The sequence below is a fragment of the Neodiprion pinetum genome, chromosome 1 (assembly GCF_021155775.2).
Source record: "Neodiprion pinetum isolate iyNeoPine1 chromosome 1, iyNeoPine1.2, whole genome shotgun sequence".
NCBI lineage: Eukaryota > Metazoa > Arthropoda > Insecta > Hymenoptera > Diprionidae > Neodiprion > Neodiprion pinetum.
The window spans coordinates 21,603,379-21,617,325 of record NC_060232.1 but is presented as its reverse complement, the minus strand read 5'-3'; the positions used below and the strand labels follow the sequence as shown (position 1 = coordinate 21,617,325).

Below are 13,947 nucleotides of genomic sequence, written 5' to 3'. Positions count from 1 at the left end.
AGTCTGTGTCAAGACGGCACTAATACCAAAGCTACTCGCGTCGGTCTGCACGACGAACTCATGCTCAAAGTCGGGACACGTTAGAACCGGAGCCGACGTCAACGCGGCTTTTATGCGTTTGAACACCGTTTCCTGTTCGCTACCCCAGCCCCATCTCTTATCTTTCCGCAACAACCGGGTGAGGGGTTCCGCTACACTCGCGAACTCGGGGATGAATTTCCGATACCACGAAACCATACCCAAAAATTGCCTCAATTGCCGCAGATTTTCCGGCGCGGCATATTCTAGAATCGGTTCCACCTTGTCGGCATCGACCTGTAGGCCGTCCTGGTTCACCTTGAACCCTAGATACCCAACTTCGCTACGACAGAACTCGCACTTTTCCGGGTTGATGGTAAGCCTAGCCAACACTATCCGTTCGATAACGCGAGATAGCCATTTTAAGTGCGAACGAAAATCGGTGGTCACTACAATAATATCGTCGAGATACGCGAAGGCATGCGGCTCCATCTCTGGAGTAATTAATTTGTCAATTAACCGCTGGAAGGTAGCTGGGGCTCCGGTAAGCCCGTATGGTATTCGCACGAACTGGAATAATCCGCGACCTGGGACCGTGAACGCCGTTATTTCGCGACTCTCGCGTGTCAAGGGAATCTGGTGGTAAGCCTGACTCAAGTCTATAGTCGAGATGTATTTGGCCGACCGCAATTTATCCAATATGCCGTTCATAAACGGTATCGGGTACGCATCCTTCTTTGAAACGCTATTTACTTTCCTGAAGTCCAAGCAGAACCGATATTTCCCGTTTGGCTTCTTGACCATCACGATTGGCGTCGACCACGAACTTTGGGAGGGTTCGATTACTTCATCCGCGAGCATGCGATCTACCTCCTCGTTAATAGCCTCCTGCACTTTCGGAGATACGAGGTAGTACCGCTGCTTGATACGTGCGCTTCCCTGCACGTCTATTTCGTGCTCCGCGAGATGGGTGAGGCCCAAGTCTCCCGAGACTTTCGGTAGTTCCTACGCTAAGAACTCTTGTAATTCGCGATTCTCGCTATCCGCTAGCTCTACGATGCCGCTACAACCTGACACATCGGTAATTTGGATCTGCCGACCCTCCTCAAATTTTCCCTCGTGTTCCGGAACATCCGCAATACTCCATGATTCGCGCGCGCCGTCAATCGAAAAGCCAAATTTTCGTACAAAATTCATGCCGAGGACGCAATCTCCAACTAAGGTGGGGATAATCCGCAACGAAAACTCATGCGCGACACCCAGCAACGTTATCAGAAGCTCTACCTCTCCGGTTATTGCTTCTACCGATCCATTCGCCAATACGACACTCGAACAGCTGGGTTATTTTACCTGTCGTCCGTACTCTAACGCGATCTGGTGTCCGACAGTACCGAGGAATGTTCGCGACGAGCCGGTGTCTAACAGCGCTTTGACCCATGTGCTCCCGATACACACCCGCAAAAACCAGCGTTGGCCGAACTCCATGGTCTGCATCGGAAAGCTCGTCGCGATTTCTCTCTCGACGCCACGCAATGTCGTGGTGCCTTCCACTCGGGGCACCGCGCCGACACTTAGCGGGGCTGCCCGTCCTGGTTTCCCGAACACCGCGGACAATCCGTCGAATAGACGTCGTCATATCCGCAATGGTAGCAAAAGATTCGCAATGGGTCCGGACAACTATTCAATCGGTGACCGGGACGATGGCAATTCATACACAAGTTCTCGTCCCACACCTTGTCGCCACGAAATTGTACGGCCCATGGCACGCGCGTCGCCGACCAGTTAGCCGAGGGGACCGCTCCCCTTCCCGTTCCTCGCGCAGGTCGCTTCGGCGAGGTCGGCCTCGTTGAAGCCGGGCTTCCGCCACTGGGCGGTACGCCACTCGACTTGTTCCTCTGGGTCGCTACCGCCATTGCTTTCAACAACTTCTCCTCGAGTCCTTTCACCTGGGCCGCGAGCAGCTTCTCTATCGTCTGCGCTACGGTTGACTCGACCCCTGTCTCGGTAATGGCGGCTAACCCAGGCTCGCTCCGAGTCGCCGTGGTTTTGGTCCGGCACGCTAATTCGCTAATAAATGAGTCTTTTGGCGTGGGCGGGGGGTGGTAGTCGCGAGACAGCGCGAGGTTTCTTTCCCGCTCCGTGGCGAGATAAATCAATTCGCTCCACGTTCGAATTTCCCTTCTACGAAGGAGTTCGCGAATTTCGGGACGCAAGTTCTTAAAAGGCAGGTCCAGTTGCTGCTCCATCGTATAAGGACGCGACATCCGCCTCAACAACCCCCGAACGCAGGATAGATATTCCGTCACTGACTCGACCGGTCCCTGGGTTCGCGACCTAGCCTGATCCTCCACGCGGCTTCCTACTGTCCCATCCCCGAACCACAAACGCAAGGCCGCGCGAAACTCGTCGTACGTGAACCAGCTATCTCTCTCGCAACGCAACCATTCCAAGGCTACGCCCGAGAAGATCATCGTGAGCGAACTTAACACTTCGTTTTCACTCAATTCGGACAGACTTCGCCATTCCTCCAATCGCGTCAGGAAATCCTCGACACTCGGCTCGCCAATTCCCGAGAACTTGAGGTTCCAACCTCGCAAGGCCCTCGGGATGTCACGAATCGTCTCCCGGGTACGCGATTCCATAATTGGATCCCGGGCCCAAGCTGGCAGGGCAGCGGTCGCCATGTCACGAGGAATTGTTGCAGGGTCGGCCGGTAGCGACCGGGACGCGACCCGCGGAGCTGACGTCCCTGCGATCAGTCAGGTGGAATCCACTAGGGGCTGTTCATGCCCCTGTCGCTGCCCTTGGATTGGGGAGGCCTCTCCCCAGTGCTCCTGGGCTCCGCTCGCCATCGAAAACGGCATCGAGTGGAAGGGTATCCGCGTCGGAACTTGATACGCGGTCGGTCGCGAGGCGCTACCATACACCGCCGAGGTGGTGACAGCCGCCGAGGCGACGGCTACGCTCACCACCACGTCGTCGCTACCGTGGTTAGCCGGGTCGCGATGGTGATATTCACGGGTTCTAACAACCGCGAATCGCTAGCCCTTCGGGGCTGTTCACGCACTGGTTCTGCAGCGGTCGCTAATTCGGCCAACCCCGCGAAGACATCCTCGTCCTCGGGTTCCCAAGTGACTGTCAGATCCCCGCGCGCACGCAAGAGGTGTCGCACGTAACGGTCGCGACGTACCAGCAAATTAGCGGTGGAATTCACCCTCGCGGTGGCTAATGCTAACTCGAGCTCATCGCTCGTCATGTCGTACAACCACGCGCCAACGGTTACCTCCGCCATGTTGATTTTGCCCGCAAAAACGAAGAGCAGTGATGACCGTAAAAGCACGCAAAACCAATCTATTCGAACCGAAAGACAAAAGCCGTAAGTAGAGTCTGAGCGCAAGCAATAGTACCCAGCATGGACACTTCCGCGAAACTTGTTCAATTAATTCGCTATTATCCACAAGCCCCAACAGAACCTGAGAGAGATGTTTCCTCGTATTGGTGTAATCACCTCTACTACCATAGCGATATCAGAATTGCGAATAAAAGCGCCAACAAAAGAAATACCGTAAACAAAATAAAACAGAACAAAAAAAACAAAAGACGGGCTGAAAGAAAAAACAATATGATGTCGCACCAGCAACACAACAAACGAAAAAAAAAATATCAACCGCGATGCTGAAATCCATCTTTGAAACACAAAAAAAAATATTTCGAAACCGCAGAAAACAAAAGAAAAACAAAAAGAAAGCAGAAATCCAAAAGCAATAACAAAAGAAAATGAAAATGACACAAGCAAGAGATTGGCGATAAAAGCAGGCGATCTTATCCCTATTATTAGAAAAGTAGGGTGCGAATATACGTGGTGAACTTTTTTGTCACCCGGTATATTCGTCAACTCGTAGCCTGAGTCGTAAATCGCAAGTTTCGGTGTTATTCGCCACCCTTTGTATCCAATTTTATTCTCATACCCTGTATTCAAACTTGTCTCGCTGTACTCCAAACGTCACACGCTTAACCGAAGTGTCTCGCGACCTCTCTCTCCCGTAATCTCCGACCGCTGTTGTTTTCGTTCCGCGAGCGCTATCCGTTTGCTAAGTCGAAATTTCCGAAACGCGCAATGCTATTATCTTTCTCGGAAATTTACAGCGGAAATTTCGCGAAGACCCCACGTTGGGCGCCAATTTGTGACGTGGATTTTTCCCGCTCCTCGGTCACCCGGAGAAAATGACCGAGAACTTACCGCGTGCACAATAAATCGGCGTCCACGATGTACCCTGGACCTGAAACAATATCGCGAAATTTGTTGGGCGCCTGGCGTGATCAACACGCCTCGAAATCGGTAATACGATATACCGCGACCATATACTCGGTAGCTCAGTACCGCGGAGAGGGGAGGGGTAATTTTTGGAGAGAGAGAGAGAGACACTCGAAATACACACGCTATTTAATAAAAGAAGTAAAATAAAATCTTAGATTTCCCAATAGCGGTGATACAAAACAAAAAAAAAATATAATCCAAAAGTCGCTCATCGCGAGTCTAAAAATAAACAGAAAATTACACGTAACCTACTTTATTTCTTCCTCTAATGAACTCGCGGCTCCCTAACTAAAATGTCACTCAACGATCACAAAATCTTCATACGCAATTCTGAATTTTCAAATTCGCCATTTGTTCTCCATGGCGATTAGTGCTCGAAACCAAAACTAAAACTGATTATTCGACGGTGCGCCGTCGGGCTACCGAACAGACGGCGTCCTGAATCTCGCCCGAGATCTCACCCGACTCGGAGCTCCGACGCTACCGCGAGCTGCCCTAACTCTAAACGTGACAACATAACTTAACCTAAAGCTTATTTCCTACTTATCTCGACTACACGAATCCGCAAACGTTACTATATGTCAAACGCAACCAAAACTCAATACTCAAACTTCTCGTCTCAACTGCTGCTCAACGCAACGCCAATTTCGACTATACATCACCTCAACTCGACTAAACACTATCTTAAATAAACGGCAACTTAACTAAGCGCAAGCACCACTAAATTTAACTTAAACTAAACACAAACTCAAGGTAACACAACTCAATTTACATTATCTTAACTAACGGGTACGGAACTCAATGCAGGCGCAACTAAACGTAACCTAAACTATACGCTACCGCAACGCATCCGAAATCAAACCTTCTCAGAATCCTCCAAAACGTTATCCGCTAATCCGAGCACTCCAAGTCGGCACTTCCCGACCTACTCGAGAGGTAACATTGAAAAACCCGATAACGCGGCTCGACCCGGTACAGCGGGATTCGGCTATACTTAATTTCAAAAACGAAAGAGACTCAACTAAAACCCGTGCCTCTACTCCACTTTCTCAAGAACTCGAAATTTACTTTACTCTAACACGCGTACTCAGGCTACGGTCATCAAGCAAAAGAATCGGCAAAAGAATTTCGAGTACTTTTCTACAACGCAAATCCAAAACGGCGATCCGTTACTCGGCAAGCCTTTTCCTAATTATGCTCGAAATTCAATCGCGGGGATAGAAGCAGCGCTTACCTTCTACATCCTTGCAACCCCCTTTCCATTCCCCTCGCGATTTTTGGGCGACTCCATTACTTCGCGAAACTCCCCCAAAACGTGACTACTTATCACGACCGCCAGAACTAGAGTGGTTTCAAAAACCTACGACCTGCCGCAACACGGATCTCGATACGCCATCCCATACGTGACGTCATACCCACAAGAATACGCAATAATCGATCCGTCATCGATTTCGTCGATCGCGCAACTCGACGCGCACCTTCAATAGCATCGCTGCGCAGAACTTAAAGCTAGATCGCAATCTCGTCCTCCGCGCAGCTTCATGACGTCTTGGCGGTGAGCGTGGTGCTCCCTCGTCGCTAGTCGGTCCGTCGCAAGTTCGCCAGTCAATTGTTGGAGGAGAGAAGGGGGAGAGGCTGCGGCGCGCTGGCCCCCAGCGGGAATTGCGTCCACCTTAGATTCCCGCGATGCGGGGATCTGCGTCGGCTCCCCCTCCACAGCCTCGACATCCTTCCTTCGCAATTGTCGCTAGTCCACCACTTCGCAATTTCCTCGAATTCGATGTCGACTGCTTGCCTGATGCCGTTGTAGCTCGAAAAATAAAAAAAAACAAAAAACCTGAAATATCTTACGCTATTCGCTAAGGTGTCCCCTCTCGTAGTTTCGGATGCGTGACTCTATCCCTGCGCTCCTTTGCAAACACTTCGCGACTCAATTTCGGAAATTCCTAAATTTCGGTTCCGCCCAGGGTTCAAAGAGCCCCTTGTAACGGGCATTAAAAATGCCACGTTACAGTCTATACAAAATCCCTCATCCGGCCAAAGTATCAATTTTTGCAGAAGTTATTAGAACCCGCATGGGGTGTGGGCTATTTCCCGTTTGGCGAGAACGAGGAGGTTGTAAAACCGGAAGATATACACCCGGCCTCTGTCATAATTTTCGACGATGTGGTGTGTGAGAAGCAAGATAATATCAGAGCATGGTTCAGCATGGGCAAGCATCACGACGTCGATAGCTTTTATCTCAGTCAAACCTGCGTGCGTATTCCAAAACACCTGGTACGCGACAATGCAAACTTATTAGTACTATTTCGGCAGGGTGAAACGAATCTGAAACATACCTACAACGATCATGTGAACACCGTCGTGACGTATCAACAATTTAAAGACTTATACTCAACATGCTAGAATGATGGCAAGTATAGTTTTGTCGTAATTGACAAGGATAGCGAAATCAACGGAAAAAGATACAGGAAGGGGTTCTGCCTTATGAGCATAAACTAATGCAAACTGGCACAGTTTTATTGTGACAATCAAGCCGCCAACATGGAGAATGCCAAGATTCGTAAGCATAGCGATACGTTGAGCGAAATATCGGAAGCAAGCGATGTCATACGTCGGAAACATAAGATGATCAAGTTGGACAAAGATACGACGAGACGCACAGTGGCTTTTACCTTGACTAAGAGACTTACATCCTTAACTAAGTTTCGTATATTTCACCCGTCATTAACACCCGAATGAATTCTGCTTGTGCGAAATCGTGTGTTCATCATTTGTTGGTGTTTACCAACGTTTGTCCAGCATTTGATAATCCACCGATTATCTGTAAAGATTAGAAAAAAAATTCCTCAAAACAAAATGCGTATAAGTAAAAGGACTGTAGTTGGGCACTAGTCCCGGGAGTTAGCCCAATCCTAGCGCATTTAAGTTACGGCAGCTGCGCATTTAACTGTAAATTGCATTGAAATTCAATTTCGTGTATGGGCAATCAATCATTTGTTGGTCGTTTGTGAGTGTTTCATAACACAATTCCGATGTTTGATAGTCAAGCAGTTATTCGTGAAAAATAAAACAGTTGTATGCACATAGGCATTGAACCCGAGGGTTCGTCCAGTCTTTGCGAATTTTACTTATGACGGTTCCTCATTAACAGTGGATTTCAATGAAGTTCAATTTCCTGTACGGGCAATCGTTTGTTGATCATTTATAGGTGTTCGATAGTAAGGTTTTGACGTTTGATAGTCAACGGTTTATTCGTAAGAATTGAAATAATCGTAGTTAGCCAGTATTCTTAGGCGTTAGTCCAGACCTAGCGTATCTAACCGTAAGCAGCTCCTCATTTAACTGTAAATTGCAATGCAAGTCAATTTCCCGTACTGGCTATCGTTTATTGGTCGTTTTTAGATGTTTAATAGTAAGTTCCTGACGTTTAATAGTCAATGGTTCACAATAGGTCTGAAGTATTTTTACATGACGAAAAAGTACACCAAAATTTTTGTTGCAAAAATTATATTTTTTGCAGCAAAACCAGTCGACATTTCGCATTTCAGCTTATTCCCTCGAGCCGTCTTTGTTCCCTATAACCGTCATTCTGAGAGTGATGTGTACGTAACAAAACGCCATAAAATACATCACATTAACTGAGAAAATATGAAACATTGAAAAAATGAAGAACTCAAACAAATGGAAGAAAGTTTATTGTGATTACATGTACATAAAATTATATTGCTGCAATGCACGAAGCGATCTGTTCGCATAATCTGGATACTCTTTGGGGACCTTATAATTTTCGTGAAATCAGCGCGATGACGCCACGAAACATATTATATATAATGACATGAGCAAATTCGAAAAACGGGATCTTGATTTAGGAATCCCTATCACACCTAACGTGCAGCAATTACAAGGTTCCTTAAGAGCATCTAGATTACACTGGTCTGCAAAAGAAAACTTTTTATTATGTGTAATTATCATAAATTTGATGCTGTTGAATCTAAATATAATAATAAAAAGTATGGACCACGTTTAAATTTCATGTAATATTTTTTTTAATAAAACGCTAATTTTGCTAACAAATTATAACCAAACACTAATGATAGCAACATTACTTGTAAAAAAATTGTAAAGGTAAAACGTTTAAACATTAAAATCGGCAGAAAATCTATCTACTAGTATAATTCTAAGTATTTTGCATTTTTCTTGCTTTCCGTACTGCGCGACATGAACTCACAACAAGAACTGCGCAGGGGCATGCATTGGTGTGAAAACAACGTTGAGTGATATGTTTTTTTCTTTTTCTATCAGTTCGAACTGGTTTTGAATATACAGATACTATTGAAATAGATTGAAGTAACGAAGAAATAAGTAATTAAATGCAAACACAAAACACGACAAATCCTGAATTTTTAACGATAAGAGAAAATATCACATCATGTAATATATACGTGACGGCAGAAAATGGAAAGCAGATGTAGATTCAGCACATTAACCTTCATTTGTTTCAGTTTTTCAATTTTTCAATGTTTCATATTGTCTTACTAAATATGAAGTATTTTACGGCGTTTCTTTACGTATGCATCACTCTCGGAGTAACAATTCACTTTTTTTGTTACAAAATACATACTTTTTGGAATATCATGGTTATACTAATAAATGAATACTTACATATGCGTAACTACTACTATGTATACTGTGGCGAAAATACTTTTTCTACACCCTGTCCACAAACGGACGGCAAATGTCCGAATGTGTCCAGGGGCACAAACGGGACGATTTCTCGTGCACCGGCGATCAACGGCTCGCCGGCACGAAGCTTTTTCTCACCTGCCTCTTCCTGTTGAGCTCCAGGTCGGATTAGAATTTTCTTTCCTAGCTCCGAACCAAACTAGGATAGCTTACCTTGCTAGCTGCAATCGGTGGCCCGAGGGCCGTGCGGTTAGGAATGGAGCAGGGCTACCGAGCGAGGTTCTGGTGGATAATCTCGAGGGCAGCGGGCGCGAGGAGGAGCAGAAGGAATTAGATAAACTGAACGCCGGAAACGTTACGGTTATCAACTGGTTTATTACTTTTTTTTTACATGTTTGCTGCAGGCTCTGTAGGGGGGTCCGACCTTCGTTTCTTCCCTTGCTGGCGCACACTCATACTATTATCCACACACTCGACTGTTCACCACTTCGAATTGGCCCGACTGGCTGACTGACGTCACGGCCCGTCGGCAAAAGGCTCAGCGGTCGTCTCCCCCACCTCGGCCCCCTTGTCTTCGGGGGTTCGCGGACTCGGTCTTACTTTGTTTTCGCACCTTTGCGTTACAATACATACATATACATATACGAACATGTATATGCATTGTATACATACATTTGATTCATATCCTTGGAAAAACAAACATAATCATCCCAAACCTAAAAATTTCCACACAAAATCCCATAATAGTACTTTGTGTTACAAGTGCGAGAAGGCGAGCAACTTCACACAGCATGCGTATGAGCGGCCTCTTGCATGAGTGTCACATACTGTTTTTTGTAACAAATGCATGAGAAATGCACTTAAGTGCGTGTACCAATTGAAGCAATCATGCAATCCCGCTGGGGAGTTTGTAGAGCGAAGCCAAAAAAAGCCCAAAAACGACAAGAAAACGACAACATTCTATTTTCCCACAAACTTGGAAATGTATAAAAATGATTCAACCTTTTGAAGGTTACGTATAATACTGACGTGACAGCGTGCGAGCGATGGATACGAGAGGGATGGGTGAGAGAGCGCGGGAGAAGTAGAAAGCTGAACAATACTGTTGCGAGGCACGCAAGCGTGACACGCGAAGGGGGCATACGAGAGGGGTGTGCGAGAAGTGAAAAGCACTAGTGCGAGAAGTCAACGAGAAAAAAGCACTAGTGCGAGAAGTAAAATCGAGCTAATCTGTGTATGCGCGGCATTTTTATTCTATTTCTGTGTGTAAAACGTCACTGACGCCAGTCTCTGCAAGCCCGTGAAGTAGTATTTCTCATGCATGCGTTGCATAAAAATCGATACTAGATATACGATCCCGATATCGATTTTTGGATATTTTCAAACTTAAAATTGGATTTTCTGAAAAACGTTTCAAGGGAATAGGCTGAAATGCGTAATTTCGACTTGTTTTGGTTAAAAAAATATGAATCTGCAAAAAAAATGTTTGCGCTTTTTTTTCGTCGTTCAAGCATGATTCAGTCCCGCCGTGGATTAAAAGCTGATCATGCAGTAGTAAACACCAACGAATGACCAACAACCGATTTCGCACAAGTAGAAGTCAATTCAACCCCAAAATACAATCGTGAAGGGCTAACATCACTTGAATTCCCTATCTGAATTTGTTTTATTAATACCGACCAAACTATAGACTATCGAACGTCGAGAACTCATTATCACATACTAAAAAACGACCAACTGCGATTTACAAAAAAAAAAACAACTCATTTGGGTGATAATGAATGGCTAAGTATTTGGAACTCCCTATTACTAGTATAAATACCTGGTTCAGATCAAAATCGAAGATGATCACTCAAAAAAATACCACACTTCACGTGAAATGCAGCTTATTGAAATGAATTTTGCATAGCTTGAGAAATTTTTTGACCTTAAAATATGCAGAAATATCTGATAGGTGGTAATTCACCTATTGCGTGGAATGTCGTATTACGTGAAATGGCTAATGTTCTGTTTCTGTATAAAACTTATATTTAGTTTTAATATCTAACTTGTGCACCAAGCACGTATTTGCAATATGAAATTTTCATTCCAAAATTTCAAAGACAGTGTATGTCTGGTCCATACTAGGAATTTTCAGGTACAACTCGCCACTCAAGGTTAGCAGATTGAGATCCCTAGCTACATTCTCAAAACGGAGCAATTCAAAATGTAGTTTTACTTACGGACCTGCTAACGTTGAGTGGCGAATTTCGCCAAAACCTCTGGATGTATCGAAGATTTTCAGAAAGGATGCGCAAAGTTTTGGCATACAGTGTAGTCGTACACCTTGATAAATAATTAATGACAATTTGGTACACATACGTGTAATACGGTACAAAAAAATATTTCAGTTGACATAAGAGTAACTTGGTACACAAAAGGTGATTGATAAACTAATTTTAGCGCATACACAGTATACATTGAGTGAATTATGAATTTTAGGGTATCATTTCATTTGTACTTGGGATCAAGTTACTCGTGTACCAAAACTACGCAGGGTGTTAAATATATTTTTACAGCACGTTTCCTGTGTATAAAATGTGTGTAATAGGTATATCATAAGTGCAATATATGTATTCATTGGAATAAACTGTAATTTTTTTTGTTCTAGACATATTACCTTTTCTGAGATGGCATCGGTAAATTGAAGAGACTGCGCATGAAATGAAGTTCGCCGAATCCTATTGAGATTGATGTTTTAATATACATATAAAATTATTAAAAACTTATGATAAGAATGTTGTAACAAATTTGAAACTATTAATATGATCGATGTACTAAGTAGAACATTTTACAGAAGAGCACCTGATTTTATTTCTGTGTAAGGCCACTCAGCACTATGCATTGCAAACTTCGGATCTCCGAGTATTATGGAAGTCAGAGTAGTTTAAACAGTATAGAGTTTGCTCAGTAATAATTTTTGAAGCAAGTAACCTCTACGTAGAAAATAGAAAGAACTATTTTAGTGTTCTGTCACCCTTGTTCTCTACTGGTTACTGCCCCGTGTTACTGTGTAACTCGATGAGCAGATTTTTTGGACTTTATCGAGTAACCATACCCTAAGAGTCACATTTCTTGCCGCTTCAGCAGCCCAAGTGGGCTGAGTGTTCATCGTCACTTTTTCCTTCGCAGTGTTCGTCGGTAAGCAAAGACGTTGCTGTGGTGTCCGGTTGATAATAGGAGATTCTCCATCTTTTCGGTACACATGAAAAAAAGGGCAGAACATACCCATGTAAAGATGGCGCGCAACTTTCGAAATTTTACAATCATGTGGTACAAAATAATAACTCCTTAATTGACTCAATTGTTCCGTTATTACTATTGATGTCTCGTTTATTGTTTTCGAGAAAGATTAGTTAAAACTGAATATCCTTTTTTAGAAGTCGAATAGCGTCATATTTGTAAATATAGGTTTAAAACTTCAAAATAAATTATAAAAAGATATTATGTTATAGAATGTGAAAATTGTAAATATTCCTTTTATTTTTATTTCTATAAATTTAGAGCAATAGCCGAAAAACATGTTATATATTCATTTATTCATCCATTCAATTACTCACTCACAAAGTACATAAATTATCGATCAACAGATGAAACAGATTAAAATTGTAAATATAAATCATCTTTCTTTCATTAAAATTGTTTCTCCAACTTTTCTTTATTTCTTTTTAAATATTCTCTTTTTCTTCATTCATTTCAAATAGTCTTTCACTTTAATTCATATTTGTTTCATTGAAGCTTTGTCGTTTTAATGTCTTGAATTATCTTGTTAACAATTATTCACTTATCTTTTAGTACCAGCAGAGCAGACGAATCGGTGTTATCAATGACGCTGACAGGTTGGTTGAAGCGTTTATACATATAATTATACTGTTGAAGATACCTCATACAGTTGATGTTTTATAAATCTCTGATTTGATTATGTGAAACGTAATATTGAGATGAGTAAATTATTTTATTTGTTATCGAAGTTGAATTCTTCAGGAATAAAAAGACAATAAAAGACACATATTAGGAAAAGTAATTTTACACGTAGTGCTACGAGGATGATTTTGCAAGGAGTTCATTTCCGAGAAGAAAGGTTAACATTTACGAAAGCGAATACCACGTAATGTACAAGTAGGATCGATATCAACGGAGTACTTCTTTCGGTTTGAGACGGGGATATTTAAATTTTTGCACATTGAAACTTGTATAGTCGAAGCTTCTTCATAGGCGAAGTTGCCTCGTAGTTTTGAATTGAACCTTTTTTATTAGTGTAAAGGATAGAGGTTGAGGTTTTCTTGAATAAAAAACTCTCGCGTTTGAGCCATCGAATTATGAATGTTTATTGGCTCTTGTGGGAAAAGCCTTGCGGCATAAAAACCCACGAAGTATGAACGTGTATTTGTGAACGTATAAAAGCATGTGTCGCACACGTGAATGTGTCGATTGTGTATATGAATGTGTATATGCCGGTTACAGCCCGTTTGGCTCATGCCACCGCGATCTCGAGTGCGTTTCGTATTGCGATTTTTGTTTTATTCGATTCGATCGAATTTCGTATGATTTGCGTTTGCCTTACTCCGAGGAGCGAACGTGTATGAGAGTATGATTGGTGTTGGTAGTACACCAAGAGCGCTCGGGCTCGTTGTATGATGAAAGGGTGCAAGACCCTTGGTATGCGTGTATGGGCACTCGGTCCCGTGTAGAATGAGAGACACTCGGGCCGTACTCATCTACCTTACTCCGTAGAGCGAACGTATACGAGAGTATATTTGGGCCTCTCGTCTTTTGGCCGTGGTACAAGAGAACGCACGGCGTCACTCACGATCGTCACTAGACGGACGACTTAACTGGACTGTTTTAAAAAATGCGTGATGCGCGCTCGCCTCCTCATCTACGCG

The 13,947-nt window shown here is 43.8% G+C and overlaps 1 protein-coding gene across 6 annotated transcripts in view; it reads left to right on the top strand.

Annotated features, from left to right (window-relative positions):
* Window positions 1-12,518, top strand: part of Obp10 (odorant binding protein 10) — a 66,896-nt gene extending 54,378 nt beyond the window's left edge. For all 6 annotated transcript variants that reach the window (XM_046637349.2, XM_069136455.1, XM_046637350.2 and 3 more), the window contains one exon: window positions 11,673-12,518. In XM_046637349.2, coding sequence (XP_046493305.1) covers window positions 11,673-11,690 — 18 coding nt within the window. In that variant the 3' untranslated portion in view covers window positions 11,691-12,518. The remainder of the gene's footprint in view (window positions 1-11,672) is intronic.
* Window positions 12,519-13,947: the final 1,429 nt, after the last annotated feature.